Source organism: Rhinolophus sinicus, chromosome 12 (assembly GCF_057876585.1).
Source record: "Rhinolophus sinicus isolate RSI-liver-muscle chromosome 12, RSI-T2T, whole genome shotgun sequence".
In the NCBI taxonomy this organism is placed as follows: Eukaryota; Metazoa; Chordata; class Mammalia; order Chiroptera; family Rhinolophidae; genus Rhinolophus; species Rhinolophus sinicus.
Genome location: NC_142512.1, coordinates 39061967 through 39078182, shown reverse-complemented (window position 1 = coordinate 39078182; position 16216 = coordinate 39061967). Strand labels below are relative to the sequence as shown.

Here is a 16216-nt window from a genome sequence, read left to right as displayed (position 1 = left end):
GGGGAGAGGGATGAGAGGAAAATGATCCTTGTTCCTTCTTTCTATGTGCTGAGCTGGTGGGGCTGGGATTGCTTTTTTTCCTGGGCAGCCCATTGCACCCCCCTCTTCCCCTCCCCATTCTAGCCAGTGTTTATGTAATCCTCCCAGAAGCTCTACACGGCCCCTTATGCCTGCCCAGCCCAAGGCTCCTCTGAGGTCCATCCTGTTCACGAGGACTGTCATGAGACTCTGGCCTCCCCAGACAGCTGCATGGAGATCTGCAGAGGCCCAGGGACTGGGGAGAGATGCTGGATAAGGAGAGGGTTTGAGATAGAGCTTGAGATATGGGGTGAAAACAGGCAGACACACAGGCACCGCCCACCCACCACACACACACATTCCCCTGAATCTCAGTCCTACAGAAGCTCAAGGATAGCCAATGGACAGGTGCAGGTACCTGGAAGATGACACCACGAGTGGGCTCCAGCAGCAGCATAGCAGAGGTTGGGCAGGATGGCCTTGGCATAACATGTGCTGGATGCCACCACCCCCTAACCCAGGAGAAGGAACCCCATGTCAGAAAGAGGGTGATCTGGGGTTGCCAAGGACAGTCCATGCCACCTCCTGGATCCTGTGAGGTGGGTGGCATCCTGGGCTCTGAGAGGGGGACCCTCTTTCAAGTTCCCCAAAGAATCTGCTGCAGAAGCATTGGCCCAGGATGGTGGGTGGCTTTTAGAGGGCTGTTTCTAGAGGTATACATCACTCAGGCAGGTGAACGAGGAAGTGGGATGTTGTTCTTTAGGGCTTTTTACGCAACTTTGTCTGTCCTTGGTGGCCTTCCACACTCATTGAACCAACCCATTCTTAAGACCTCCTGAAAGGAGGCACCATGGCTCTTTAAAGGGCCTGGACCTACCGTATTTCCCTGAAAATAAGACCTAGCCGGATAATCAACTCTAATGCGTCTTTTGGAGCAAAAATTAATGTAAGACATATCATATCATATCATATCGTATCATAGCATATCATATCATAAGACCCGGTCTTATATTATAGTAAAATAAGACTGGGTTTTATATTAATTTTTGCTCCAAAAGACGCATTAGAGCTGATTGTCCGGCTAGGTCTTATTTTTGGGGAAAGAGGGTACCTGCCCCTCTCCTTTCATGACCAGCTGCAGATCCCAAAGTTCGGGAGTCAGGGAGAGAAGGGATGTCAGATGCCTGCTTCAGTTACTCACCTCTGTAGCAGTCTATGTGGAAGTTTGTTTGTTTGTTTGTCACACCCTATTCTGGCCCTCTTCTACCTTTACAACTAGATGAGGGGAATGTAGGAGGGAAGAGTGTAGGGAAGAGGAAATGTGGTTGGAATTAAAAGAGAGATTCTGGGAAGCTGAGGTACTGTGGGGGCAGGAGCCAGGGGTGCTTCAGGCTTCTCTTCTTGGGGGCACACCTCACTTCCAAGTACCATCACTGCTCAGGAAACACCGGGATGCAGCAGGAGCAATCATGTCTCCCGGAAGGGCAGTCTTGCTGGTGGCAAGAGTTTTATCTTTAGGCCTGGGGTTGAATTCCCAACAATTGCCATTTTCACTGTGTCTTTGGTAGTGGTGTTCTAAGAGATAGCTGGGGGGGCTTTAGCCCCTCCAATAATCTTCATCAACTCTGCCATCCTTTGATGTGACATCTTCTTAATTTTAAGTAAAGTGCTATGCAAATACATACAGCTTCAAGACACATCACCCAGCCTCTGAAGCACCTTGGGCAAGTGAATAAACGTCTCTAAGTCTCGAATTCCCCATCTCTAAATTAAGAATGAAACCTACAGCATAGTTTTGTTGTGGATATTAACTGAGGTAATGTGTGTTAACGCGCTTAGCACAGTGCCTGACGTACAGTTGGTACGTAATACTCATACATATTTATTATTTCCTTTCTTTGGAAAAAGGAGTCGTGAGGTAGAGATAAAATCTGAGGCAACACACATCCATGGAACCCAGCCCTGAATCATGCCTCCCCTGTTCTGCCTCAATCTCCCCCAAATGACAAATAGCTCAGACTTCTACCCTGCCCAAGACATCAAGGCTCTGGGACGGTTCAGGAAAGTTAGCTGGCCTTTTAGAGAATAGGAAAAGGAACTAGGAGGGCAAAGGGTTGAGTCTCTTCTAGGCACATGGCTGGTTCCCTGATTCTGGGGCATCCCCAGGGTTTCTGTCCCAGGTTATCCCAGGTTTGCATCACCTAGGCAGGCAGGTTTTTCCTCTGGGCAATGGTTTGCTTGGTGAGAAAGGAGGGGGAAGGGAAGGCACTTACTGAAGCTTGACCTGGTTACTAGCAAGGACCCACCCTCAGTCAGTGAATCAGTCTGTCAGTTAGTCAGTCAGTCAGTCAGTCGATGCTGGCACAAGATTTAGGCCACCCAGGCGTTGCCCTGTTACCCAGAACAACCCACTGACAAGGAGAATAGATCTTGGATCAAATGCACACATCCACACGTATTCACACTATTCACACTTACATACTCACATAAGTGGTTTCTCATTCACAATCATATGATCACAAACACACACACACTGGCCAGAGCTTAGAGCTCTCAGTCCCTTGCCTTTCTCTACTCTATCTCTGCCGTCCTCCTCTGTCTAAAGAAATACAGGAGAGTTAGAGACATATTTGGAAATACACACGCACACACACACACACACACACACACACACACACACACACAGGATCTAACCCTGCCCCTAAATGGTGAGTTCAGTCCCCAGGATCCCAGACTCTGAGGAATCTGAGCAGAAGTGTGTAGAACATGCAGCCAGGGCTGGGCCTTGCTGTGCCAGGTTTTGGACATGTATCCATTCCACACGGTTCCAATCTGAGTATGGTTTATTAGGGATCCAGTTCCTTCTTGGGCTCAATTTGGCTATAGGAGGAATGGTGTGTGTGTGTGTGTGTGTGTGTGTGTGTGTGTGTGTGTGTGTGTAGGAGTAAGCTGGAATGTCCAGCTGGCAGGAGGGGTGGGAGGTGAGGTTGAGATGCACCTGTTGTCTTAAGGTCAAGGTTGAGGTCAAAGAGAGGTCAAAGCTAGATTCTACTCCAGGTCCCCAAAAGAAAGCCAGACAACTTAGCCTTTTCTCTCTCCCTTTAGTGGTTCTGGGTCCCACAGTCTCTGTCCTTCTCCCAGCAGCTGTTGGCAAAGAGTGGAGCAGGGCAGATAGACTAGTAGCTTCTGGACCAAGGGAGAGTCCTGTCTCTTCAGTATTCTGTATCCTTCTGTCCAGGTGTAGAAGGAAGACCCCAAAGTTACTTCTTTGTCAGGGAGAAAAGGAGGGCCCTCTAAGAAGTGCAGAAGAAGGAGGGAGCAGAGGTAACCCCCCTTCCCCCCTTCTTTGCCTTCTCTGTCCCAGACTCCACCTTCATACCTCACACAGACTGCAAAACAACCTAGCTTCTTGCCAAGAGTTAGGCTGACTGAATTTCAGCTCTAGCTGCCTCTGCTTCCTCCTCCCTCTTACTTGCTGCAATTCAGGGAGGGAGTCTTGACCCCTGGACCTACCCCTATAGGGATAAACACCAGCAAATAGAACAAGGGGTGGGCAGGATCGCCAGAAAAGCCAGAGCTGTGGGCCTTGGGAGGATCCAGGGCAACTAAAGGGAGTGTGCCAGTGGTGGTGCTGGGGCTGGTAGAGAGCTAGAGGTCATGCCAAGGGCCCTGATTTTGGGCCCAGCCCTGTCAGATCCCTGGACTCTGGCTTTGGCTCTCATGGAGAATCAGGAAGGGCACAGAGAGCGTGCAGCACCAGACATGGCAGCTCACCTCCCAGCTTTTCCTCCAGAGCCCAGGGGGAGGAGGGAGAAGAGGTGGAGGCTGAGTTCTGAACCAAGTTTTCCTGAAAAGCCTCTTTCCTCGTTTGTCCTAGCCCCTCCCAATCCCTCCCACGCTCTGCTGCAGCTTCCCAGGCTCTGGGCCAAAAGGCCACGGTAGGACAAGGAAGAGCCCACTGCCCTCTCTCTTCCACTTTTTTTAGGGGAAAGGAAACAAAGCTAAAGTCCCAGCCATTCTAGGGAGCCCGTCTTCTATAGGGAGTCAAAGTCTACTGGGATCAGTGGTCAGGCCAGTTGCCCAGCTGCTGCCCCTTTAGTCAACCTCACTGTCCTCTCAGCTCACTTCCTTACTACCCAGCTTACTCCTTCCCTGGTGCCCACACTCCTTCTTTTCTCTACCTCTCTGGCGGCTGTCATGTTTCAGGCACTGATGGCAATGCTGCCCCAGGAGCTGCCTGTGAATAAGTAGAGAAGGGGGGGGGATACCCTTCCTAAAAGCACTGGGATTGGGGAAGAATTAGCCGGAAGCATCAGGTGTCCCAGGCTCACTTGTCTGGTGGAAGAAGAGGCTTTTCTCTCTCTCCCATAATCCAAGGTCTCAAATGGGACAGATCTCTACTTGAGACCTGTTTTTACCAGTGGGGCAATTGCTGCTTTGAAGGGTGATGCTGGCTGTTCCTAACCTCTATTCGGTGTTTCATTTGCTCATCTGCCCATCTCCTGATGTTTAGGGTGGGCAGATGAAACCAGCAATGGATGTCTGACTTTGGGCCAGTCACTTCTAAGTCGCATTTTCCTCATTAGTAAAGGAGGGAAGGTTAAGATGATCTTAACCCTGGGTGTTCCCTTCTGAGTTACCTTCTGTGAAATCTACAGCTACCCTCAAGCACCGGGGGTTGATGGGAGTGTGTGTGGGGGGGTGTCACGATGCTCCCAGGCCCCTGCCTCACCTCTGGCCCCATTACTTAAGGACCTCAAAACACTTTCACCATAAAGTTCCCCTCCCTTGTCCTTTTTATTTCCCAAACAAAGGGAAATGACTCACTGCAAAGTCACCTCCAATGGGTGGGGTGGTGTCATACAAGCAAACAAGGAGTCCCCAGGGGCATCCCCACCCCCATGGCAACTCCTTTCCCTAGGGGGTGCTCTCCCTAAGGGGAGTAGAAGGGGAAAGGGTCACATTTCCTTTTGGTCTCAGGATTTGGCCCTGTAGCAGAAGTTCAGCTTAAGCTACTGACTCAGGGGATTTCTCCCTCCCTTACTTGTCTTCTCTCCCCGTGTCACCAGTAACCTCAAGGCGAGGTCAGTTCTGCAATCACGTGAAGCCCTCACGTTTGCAAGGTTTGCAGAAAAGGCCTGTTAGCTTTGATCTCCCAGAGAGCAGCCAAGCTGCCAGTCCCTCCCCAGGAATTCACATGCCTCTGCCATACAGGCTTTCCAAACACGCCACCCTGACTCTTCAGCGCACCCCACCCACCCGGTTCTCAGCTCCTCCTCAGTCCCAGCAAGAGCTTTTGCAAGGCAGAAAGGGAGAAATACACGCAGTCAGCCCACTTTGCCCGTGGACTACAAATCCCGGCAGCCTTGGCGTTACGCAGGCGCACGGAGCTCAACGTGCCTGCTGCTGGAAAAGTGTGTCACTGGGGCACGAGGCGCTCCCTGGGATCACATGGTACCTGCTCCAGTGCCGCGTGCGGCCCGGGAACCCTGGGTTGCTGGCGCCTGCGCAGAGCCTTCTGTCCCAGGGAAAAAGGCTGGGGCAAAAGGCGGCTGAGATTGGCAGAGTGAAATATTGCTGCCGAGGGAACGTAGCAGGGCACACGTCTCGCTTCTTTGCGCCTGAGTGCCCTGTTTTTCCCCATCACCTACTTACTTCCCGACTGCAACCTCTCTCCCTCTGGGACTTTTACACCGGGAGCTCCAGATTCGCTACCCTACAGCGCTGCGGAGCCGTGGGGCAGTAGCACCCGGTGCACTGCAGAGACCCGACCTACCTTGCTACCTTCTAGTTAGAACTGCTGCAGACTGATTCCCCCTGGCCCCTTTCCTCCACTCTCTTCTCTTCCCATGCAAAGCAGACCTTCGTTGCCTCAGCGTCCTCCCCTTCTGCAGAGCTGCAGTCCGGCCATCCCAAGACCTTGCTGCAAGATACCTCTGATCCTGATCGGGAGCCGCGGGGTCCACTTCCTACCCTCAGCCAGTGCCCAGGGGGCGACAGCGGCAATTGCAACCTCCAGTTTGTGTCAAGGTTCAGTTTGAATGACCGCTCTCAGCCTGTGAAGACATGACGACCCTGGACTCCAACAACAACACAGGTACTGAGATTTCCTTACTGTCGTCATCCTTTCTGTGTCACTGTCTCCTCACTTCCATCTATGCCTTAGAACAAGAGGAACTTTGTAAGGGACTGGGGACTCCGTCGGCGCGGGGATTTTCTAGCGTGATGAGGGCCATAGGCAGGGATTTCTAGAGCGGGTTGTTCGGCGTGGCAATAAGCCCGGAGGCGCTCTACCACCACCCCTCAGAGTCCTAAAGCTGTCTTTAGCCTTAAGACTGGGATCCTGGGCAGCAGGAAATGGAGAGCAGGTATATGTGGTGGTGAGGTGAATAGTTTAGAGGGCCTGGGAGTTTTGGAGCAGTGCCCCCAAATGCATCCATCTGTCCACCCCCTGCAGCTGTGGCATGCCTGGCCTTTTCGGAAAGAGGGCCTTCTCCTTCCTCTCTTTCTCTTCCTCTAGTTTCCGCAGGCTGGAAGGAACCTGAGAAGCAGTGGGGTGATCGGGACTCCAAAGCAGGAGGGGCTGGGGGAATGGGTCGGATCTCACTGGGGAATCCTCAGTGACAGTAGGAACCGGCACTTGAGGAGCTGGGAGAGTGGCGCTTGGCCCCAGGGAGGATACCCACTGCGCTGGGGCGGCCCAGAGGGCTCACATGGCTGCAGAGCCGGGCCCACGTGCTGCGTTTGTTTTCATTCAGCAGAAGCCGTGGTCGCCACCTCATTGGTCGTTGCCTCTCGGCCCCGTTACATAATGAGCTCCGCCCTCCGGTCGCCCCGGCAACGCGTGTTCCCTTCTCTCCTCCCCTCAGTGGTCCTGGCCCAACTAGCGATGGGGGCCCAGCCTAGGACCCGGTGGCCCGGGAGGGGCGGGGCTGCTGTTCCGGATTGACGGGAAGCGGAGAGGGCGGGCCCTCGAGTTCCGGGGTTCCTCGTTGGGGAGCCACGTGCAAGAGGCACACGTGGAGCGGGGACGTGAGGCCTGCTGAGGGCTCAGCTCCCGCCCCGCCCCGCCGAGATCTGGGTGAAGCTGGGCTGACTCACCGCCCCCGCCTGCCTCCTTTTCCTGTTCGCCTGCTCGGGTCCCCCCTCCTCCCCATCACCGAAGCAGAGTAAGATGGAGCCATCCCTGACCTCGCGTGGCCTCATGTTTACACTTCTCAAAGAGCTCTCACATTTAGCTACCCTTCTTTTCACTTCTTTCCTCTTTATTCTGTTTGCACCTATTTACTGTACTGCCTTTAGACTCAGCTTCTCCACATTCCAAATTCTTTCTGTTCCCCAAGCATCTCTTTCCTTAGTCCTGCAAACAGTCTTACTCCCCACCCTCACAAACAAGCTACAGTTTGCCTCCTAAGGACTTCCCCCAAAACAACCACATCCCAGAATCACAGATGAAAGGATTTTAAGTCTCATCTTTTTGTTTCACAGAAAGGAAAACTGAGACCCAGAGAGGGGAGTTGATTTTCTCTAGGTCACAAATCAAATTGGTAGTGATAGCTCTAGATCTAGAACTAGACTCTTGAGCTTGCCCCTCACTTCCACGTTGGAAGTATCCTTGAGGAGTCTTACTCCTCTTTTGGGGATGGGAGAACTAGGTCAAGTTCATTTACAACCACATAAATATCCCACCCCCCATGTCAGCCTTGAAACTGTAGGAGCTGATCCTGTTGTGCAACTATTTTACAGGGAGCTAGGTTCACCCTGACCAACCTTGAGCTATTTTAGGATTGCCCTGCCTAGCTTAGTGTGTGTCAGTGGGTGAGCAAGACATGTGCCTCTGGAGACACGGTAACATGGCCTGTGTTGGCTCCCACGTGTTGTGTCCCGGGATCCTCCCTTCTCCCACCCCGCCCATGGCAGGCCAGACTAGGTTCTTGGCAAAGGTGTGGCAGGCAGGTCACCTTTTTGTCCTGCTGATACCACGGGAACACGGCCACCTGGTTGGCAATGTAATCAGAGGGCCAAAGTCCCCGAGTGGCCAGAGAACCAAGGTCGTTGTCACCAGGCTGAGAGATGTGGACGGGGAGTTCCAAAGCTGTGGGCTGAGCAATTTGTCCTTCATGTTTACCTCCTGCAATTTGCACTGTTGTTTTTCCTGGACTGAGAGGGAGACTCCACTCTGACTCCTGCTATTGGAGACCAGGGGAACCAGACTGGGCAGGTTCAGTATCTTCTGTACCTTCAGAGAATATATCTTCTGATTTTGGGGGACTGTGACTATCCTACTCTTGTGAGACCTCCACTCTCCTCACTGTTGGCTAGCTGCCCCTCCATGGTCTCATCCCTGGAATGTTCTTGGTGTTAATCAGCAGCTGTTTATTTTGGAAGACTGGGCCTTCTGAGTGGGTCTCAGCTGCTTATCCCATCCTTAGGTCTGCCGCTGACAACTAAGTCATTAGCTGCAGTCAGTATTCCCAAGGAAGTCATCCAGGGACGGGGGGCCACATACTCGTATGTGAGATGCCCACAGGGGTCATATCTCTAGGGACATACCTGACACTCAAAGCAGAAGCTGAATATACCCTGCAAAGGGTCATGGGTGTTGGTTGGCCGTATCTAGTATGCGTTGGGGAGTTGCTTATTGTGGCTCTGCTGGGGACTCTTAAGATTAGGGTTCTGCGTGGTTAACTTCTGAGTGTCCTGCAGTGTTTGGGGGAGGCAGGTGGAGGACGAACAGAATGGTGCCCTAGGACCAGAGATATATGGTGGCTAACACCCGCTTCCCTGTGTTCTCCTGCCAGGTGGCGTCATCACCTACATTGGCTCCAGTGGCTCTTCCCCAAGCCGCACCAGCCCCGAGTCCCTGTACAGCGACAGCTCGAATGGCAGCTTTCAGGCCCTGACCCAAGGCTGTCCCACCTACTTCCCACCGTCACCCACTGGCTCCCTCACCCAGGATCCTGCTCGTTCCTTTGGGAGCATTCCACCCAGCTTGAGTGATGATGGCTCCCCCTCTTCTTCATCTTCCTCCTCCTCATCCTCCTTCTATAATGGGAGCCCCCCAGGGGGTCTACAAGTGGCCCTGGAAGACAGCAGCCGAGTGTCCCCCAGCAAGAGCACCAGCAACATCACCAGTGAGTACATTTCCAGCTGATATGGGGGAAAGGAAGGCGGCCAGGCCTACATTAGGAGTTGGTGTCCATGTGAGTTATCCTCAGGGCCTACCCTGGCCTTGGAGATTGCTCCTAGAGTGGCACCAGCTGTCCAGCCCAGTCCAGTCATGCAGGTGCCCCCTAGATACTGACGCTGCTCCTCAGTGTTATCCTAGAATCTCCAGCCCAGGAAACCTCCATCTCCAGCCTCTCCGACAGCCCCCCTGCTCACCCGCTGCCCCTCTTTTCCCACAGAGCTCAATGGCATGGTGCTACTGTGTAAAGTGTGTGGAGACGTTGCCTCAGGCTTCCACTATGGCGTGCATGCCTGTGAGGGCTGCAAGGTGAGGCAGGCTGGGGGGAAGGGCAGGGGCAGGTGACGCCCTCCCGGAACACATAGGTCTGGCCGAGACAGAGATGCTCACTAGCTGCCCCTGCCTTCCAGGGCTTTTTCCGTCGGAGCATCCAGCAGAACATCCAGTACAAAAGGTGTCTGAAAAATGAGAACTGCTCCATCGTCCGCATCAATCGCAACCGCTGCCAGCAGTGTCGCTTCAAGAAGTGTCTTTCCGTGGGCATGTCCCGAGATGGTGAGGAAGCACTGTTGCCCCACAAGTATCCCCACGCCCTCCCCCTTCCTTTTACCCAAAGTGTCTGAATTAATCCCTCTTTTAAAGAAAGTTCTAAACTAAGACACATCCTACCATGAGCCTCCTTTCCATAGGGGGTGCCCATACTTCATCTTGGTAAACGCACATTTCTTTCCCATTAGTCCCTCTGGTCACCTCCTACTGCAATCCCTACTTAGAAAACCCCCTGATGGGTGTGGCTTTGCTGGTTTGAGTTTTGCTATGGAACCCCAAGCCTTTTCAGGTTCTTGCCCTTTCAGGAGGAAGGAAGAGAAGCACGTGAGTGTGTATGAGAACTTCCTGACATTGCTCTCATCCTGTCACAGCTGTGCGTTTTGGGCGCATCCCCAAACGAGAGAAGCAGCGGATGCTCGCTGAGATGCAGAGTGCCATGAACCTGGCCAACAACCAACTGAGCAGCCAGTGCCCACTAGAGACCTCACCCACCCAGCACCCGACCCCAGGCCCCATGGGCCCCTCACCACCCCCAGCTCCCTCACCCCTGGTGGGCTTTTCCCAGTTCCCACAACAGCTGACGCCTCCCCGATCCCCAAGTCCTGAGCCCACAGTGGAAGATGTGATATCCCAGGTGGCCCGGGCCCACCGAGAGATCTTCACCTATGCCCATGACAAGCTGGGCACTTCACCTGGCAACTTCAATGCCAACCATGCATCAGGCAGCCCTCCGGCCACCACTGCACATCGCTGGGAAAGTCAGGGCTGCCGGCCTGTCCCCAATGACAACAATATCATGGCCGCCCAGCGTCATAATGAGGCCCTGAATGGTTTATGCCAGACTCCCTCCTCCTACCCTCCTGCCTGGTCCCCTGGCCCTGCCCACCACAGCTGCCACCAGCCCAACAGCAATGGGCACCGTCTATGCCCCACCCACGTGTACCCAGCCCCAGAAGGCGAAGCACCGGCCAACGGTCCTCGGCAGGGCAACTCCAAGAACATTCTACTGGTGAGGGCACTAGGGGTAAGGCGGGCAGGGGGCCCAGACGACTGGATTTAGCTTAGGGCAGCTGGCTGTGCCCGGAGACTAACACAGGGCTATCCTCTTCCCAGAGGAGGATGCTCAGCCGGGCAGCAAGGGCTCTGCTTGGGAATCCCTGATCTCCACCTGGCACCTTGTAGCTACTTTACCTGAAAGGCCCATCCTCCAGGGCCACAGCCCCTCAGTGAGGCGGAATCTGAGTCCCAGACCTGCTGGGGGAGCCCATCCGAGATTGCCTAGCTGATAACTCCCTTCCCCAAATCCCTTTCTCCTCCAGGCATGTCCGATGAACATGTATCCCCAAGGACGCAGTGGGCGAACCGTGCAAGAGATCTGGGAAGATTTCTCCATGAGCTTCACACCCGCTGTGCGGGAGGTGGTAGAGTTTGCCAAGCACATCCCCGGCTTTCGTGATCTTTCTCAGCATGACCAGGTCACCCTGCTTAAGGCTGGCACCTTTGAGGTGAGTGACTCTTTGTGCTCCCTACTCTTGACCTTGGGAAGCATCCGGAAGAAGGGGTTGGTGTCTAGGGCAGGCAGGGGCTCTGAAAGGCTTTGGGAGCCCAGTATTTTTGTCTTTAAAGATTAACTGATGAGGAGGGGACAGAATGCCTCCCACTCCTGCCTCAGGATGGCTGGGACTTGTCTTCTCAGCTGGGGTCTAATCATATCCCACTGCCTTAAAATAACACCGTAGGGCACATTGCTACCCCCATTCTAGGCCCGATCACATTCATTTTGGTGAAGTGCCTTGCTTAAGGTCACAAGTAGTGACAAAGTTGAGACTCAGATTCAGGCCTGTTGGATTCCAAAACCAGTGGGACATTCCCCATCCTATCACCCGGTCCCTCCCTCCCCCCCCTCCAGCACCACCGTTACCCACTCGGAAACTATCCCCACCGTTTACTGAAAAATCTAAGGCAGCGCCAGTAAACCCTTCAGAGCACTGTAGGGGTGATTGGTAAGTGCTCCTGCCACCCCCACTCAGGATGACTGTCCCTTTAGGTGCTGATGGTGCGCTTTGCATCGCTGTTCAACGTGAAGGACCAGACAGTGATGTTCCTGAGCCGCACCACCTACAGCCTGCAGGAGCTTGGCGCCATGGGTATGGGAGACCTTCTCAATGCCATGTTCGACTTCAGCGAGAAGCTCAACTCCCTGGCGCTTACCGAGGAGGAGCTGGGTCTCTTCACTGCGGTGGTGCTTGTCTCTGCAGGTAGGTCAAGCTTTCGCCTGAGTCTGAACCCGGGGGAGGAGGCGGACGCAGTTCAATTCAACACACCTTTTATGGAGTACCTACTCTATGCCAGGCCCTGTGCTGGGCACTGGGGATACAGACATGATTCAGACACAGTCTAGCTTGGGAGACAGACTCATGCCCGACTAATTATAAAACAGTGAGATAAGTGTCACAGTAGAAGCATGAACCAAGGGCTTTGGAAACAACTATTTCTGCCTGGGGAGCTGGGCATGGAGGTGACATTTAAGTGGGGCCTCAAAGGACAATTAAGATATTGCTGGGAGGGGGTGGTGCGGGGTAGGAATTGGGGGGAAAGGGCATCCAGGCAGAGGGAACTACAGAGCACAAAGCAAGGGAGCCTGGATATGTTTGGCCTGTTCAGGGAAGGAGAGGGGCCTTGTGGGATGGGAGGTGACCAGCCCTGCTGAGCCCATGCTCCCAGCTCTCAGGCACCTCCTGCTCTGGGGCAGAGGCCTGGGAGGAGGAGTGATGCTCTCCTCCTCCTCCTTCCCCCTCGGCTGGCCTTCTGAGGGGTTTCAGGGAGAGGCTGCATTGCCCACCACGTCCTCCTCCTCCTTGCAGACCTCCGGTTCCTCGTCAGAGGAGCTCAGGGAGCCTGCCTCACTGCTGTCGTCTTCCCCACAGACCGCTCGGGCATGGAGAATTCCGCTTCGGTGGAGCAGCTCCAGGAGACGCTGCTGCGGGCTCTTCGGGCTCTGGTGCTGAAGAACCGGCCCTTGGAGACTTCCCGCTTCACCAAGCTGCTGCTCAAGCTGCCGGACCTGCGGACCCTGAACAACATGCATTCCGAGAAGCTGCTGTCCTTCCGGGTGGACGCCCAGTGACCCGCCCGGCCGGCCTTCTGCCGCTGCCCCCTTGTACAGAATCGAACTCTGCACTTCTCTCTCCTTTACGAGACGAAAAGGAAAAGCAAACCAGAATCTTATTTATATTGTTATAAAATATTCCAAGATGAGCCTCTGGCCCCCCGAGCCTTCTTGTAAATACCTGCCTCCCTCCCCCATCACTGAACCTCCCGTCCTCCCCTATTTAAACCATTCTCTCCGCCCCTTATTCCCTAGCCCCCCAATTTGTTCTATTTCTGTCTCAAATCCAATAGTTCACAGCTGAGCTGGCTTCTGTGGTGTGTGCTCGTTGTGGGGGTGGGGTGGAAATATTGCCAAGGCTGGGGGCACACCTCTCCATCTGGTCAGTTTGTGGGGCGGGTACTCTGCCAGCAGATGGGAGGATACAGGGAAACAGCACGCAAGTCTAAGGGGGGGGTGCCCAAGGGGGTTATTTTCATCATATATTTATTACATAAATATATAGTAAAATAGACGAGCAACAATTACCATAAAAATATCTTTCTTTAAAATCCTGACCCAAAAACACAACGGGGTGAAAAATCGCACATAACAGACATACTGATTGTCAATGTGGGGCAGGAGTAGGAGCCCCCCCCCAATTCACCCCTACTGGCCCCACCCCTCCCTGGGAAAGGGACCTACCTCCTTCCCTGTTTCTGGCCACAACCCCCCTCCCCCCACCCCAGCACCAGCTTCTCATACATTCAGTAGCGCCTCCAGGGAAGTGTCCCCCTCCCCCAACCCAGGAGTTCCCAGGGCAGGAATTACTGTCCCCCTTATGGACTGTGTCTATGTCACACGCCCTGCCCTCTCCCAGCCCTGTAGACCCGCCACCAGGGGAAGGGGTAGGGGCTCCTCCACCCCCACCCTCCCCAATTCTGAGCAGAGAGGAGGCTGGATGAGGTATGTGTGTTATGAGTGATGGGACGGGGAATACTGAGATGGAGAGGCAGGTGGTGGGGGCGGGGTAGTGGTCATGGCTCTGGCACCCCCTGTCCTGTCCTGGCCCCCTCATCCGATTCTCAGTAGCCACTCCTCCCACCAATACTGCACCTGCTGCCCCACCCTGCCTGCCCTAGTGCCCCGGGCCAATACTGGGGGAGGCATGCTAAGCACCCACATCAAGGCCATCCCCCTCATTAGCACCAATGGCCCCCAGGAGAGGGCCCTGTCGCCCACTTCCAAAGCAGGGACTGGGACAGCTGCCTCTCTAGAGCAGGTTCGTGGCACTCCTGAGTCCCCCCAGCTCCTCCCCCACCACGTGTACTCGCTCACACATTCACGCAGAGAAACGCACACATACACCCCACATCACTGAGAGTGAGGGGGAGGGGGTCAAGGGAGGAGTGGGGGTCACAGCTCATATGATTGGGGAAGGGTGGGGGAATTCCCAAATGCCTGTAAGAGGCCAAGCCTCTTCAAGGCCTTTTCTCCACCATGACCATGGCTGAGAATGGGGCTGGAGGGGTAGAGTTGGGGCTGGAGAGATGGGGAGACAGCAGACAGGTCAGGAATTCCACTGGGCCCCCAGGGGTAGGAGGAGGGTACAAGAGGGGCTGGCCCATTGGACAGGAGAAATACAGGAATCAGTGCCCCAGGGAGAAAGAGGGAGAACAAAGACAGCATGCGAAGCCCACCAGCCCAAGTGGGGCAGGGCAGGCACGCGCACAGGTGACAGCGGATGCTCTTCCAGGCCCTTCCACCTGTCAGAACACCTGAACAGTGGGGGAAAGACATGTCCTGATGGGCAGTATAGCATCGCCTTCGTGTGTGTGTGTGTGTGTGTGTGTGTGTGTGTGTGTGTGTGTGTGTGTATGTGTATAGGGGGGTAGGGGGCTGTGGCAGGCTGAGGGTTAGGGTGGGTGGCAGGTTCCCCACTGCTTAAGACATTTTTGCCCCAATAGTGCAAAGCGCAGGAAGCCCTGGCACCCCTCCCTGCCCCTGCCCCGTTCCCCATGGCTTCCGGGGGCATCTGTGTCCGCCCATTCATCCCTGCCGACATGCAGCCCTGAGCCCAGGGCCCTCTGGTCTGCTCGGTCCCTCCCCACCCTCCCCTCGCCCCACCCATGGGGGAGCTACCTCCTCAGACCCTCTCCCCTGCAGAATGGATGCTAGCCAAAGGGAGGAGGAGGAAGGCAGCTCACCCAAGTGCAGACCAACAGAGCACTCCACACCAGAAGGGTGGGAGGCGGCTCAAGCCAAAGTCCCTGAATTAGAGAAAAGAAGAAGGGGAAAGGGTCCCCAGGGTAGAGGGGCGGCTGGCCTAAAGAGCTTCAAAGAGAAAAGGAGGAGCACCAACCACCCCTTCCCCTGGGGCCTCAACTAAGTGCCATTGATCAAAGCACCCCATTCCTTGGGGCCTGCCCACCCAGAGGCTGGGTTAGTAAGTTGAGTGGGAGTGGGGAAGGAGGAGGGCAGAGGTCAGAGAGAGCCCAGAAGACATATGGGAAACAGAGTCCTAAGGGGGTGGAGGCTCTGGGAGAAGCTCACGCACAGCCCCCTCGCCCCTAGTGCAGCAGCATCTGGATTGTAGCTAATACTGCAGGATGTGAGGAGGGCGGGAGCTGGAGCCACAGTTTTTCCTGTGTGGGTGCCAAGGTGCAGGAGTGGGGGGGTAGACAGGGAGAGGCCCCTGGGGCTGGGCACTTGAAAGGGGAGCTGTGCGGGCAGCAGGGCAGGCTGGTGAGGGGCCAGCTGGCATCCAGCGTGAGAGGTAGATGGAACTCAGCGGGCACGAGTGGCAGAGAGCAGAGGGAGTACGGGGGTGGGGGTGCCAAAGGGGCACAGAGGGAGGGGCAGAGAAAGGGGGGGGTGGCCAGGACCCTGTTGTGTTAACTCACAGCTCTGATCGGCAGCCCTACCTTGGGGACCTGGTGTGGGGAGCAGTTCTCTCTGATTTAGGGGGAGGAGGGGCAGCTCTCAAAGTGCATGGGGGTGGTAGGGGGGGGTCCTCCCCTCTGGCCAGCTTCAGTTAATAATTTAATATCATCTCTATCAATCGCTCGCGCTCTCTCTTTTTTTTTCTTTTTCTATCTAGTTTTTCTTCATTTATCTTCTCCCCTTGCCTGGTTTCCAAAGTGCAGTTAGAATGACTATAATTTTTAACCTCCAGGGAGGAGCCAAGCCAAGCCCTTCTTTGCACCCAGGCATCTGGGGAAGCAGAGAGGCCCTTAGCCTGGAGGGGGAACCTAGGCCAAGGAACTGGGGGTGGGGGGCTCTCTCTCTCCATGTATGTGTGTAGGGGGTGAGTTGGGGGCATCTTCCCCCACCCCATATTCCTCTCCCCTACAGTCAAGATGGCTTGTCCCCTC

At 54.8% G+C, this 16216-nt stretch overlaps 1 protein-coding gene across 1 annotated transcript; it reads left to right on the top strand.

Annotated features, from left to right (window-relative positions):
* The first annotated feature begins 5578 nt into the window (after window positions 1-5578).
* NR1D1 (nuclear receptor subfamily 1 group D member 1) lies at window positions 5579-13167 on the top strand. Its single transcript, XM_019747568.3, has 8 exons — window positions 5579-6115; window positions 8820-9152; window positions 9426-9514; window positions 9616-9760; window positions 10126-10763; window positions 11074-11259; window positions 11802-12012; window positions 12682-13167. Exons 1-8 carry the CDS (start codon window positions 6085-6087, stop codon window positions 12879-12881), a joined length of 1833 nt encoding a protein of 610 aa, XP_019603127.3. The 5' UTR covers window positions 5579-6084; the 3' UTR covers window positions 12882-13167.
* The last annotated feature ends 3049 nt before the right edge of the window (window positions 13168-16216 follow it).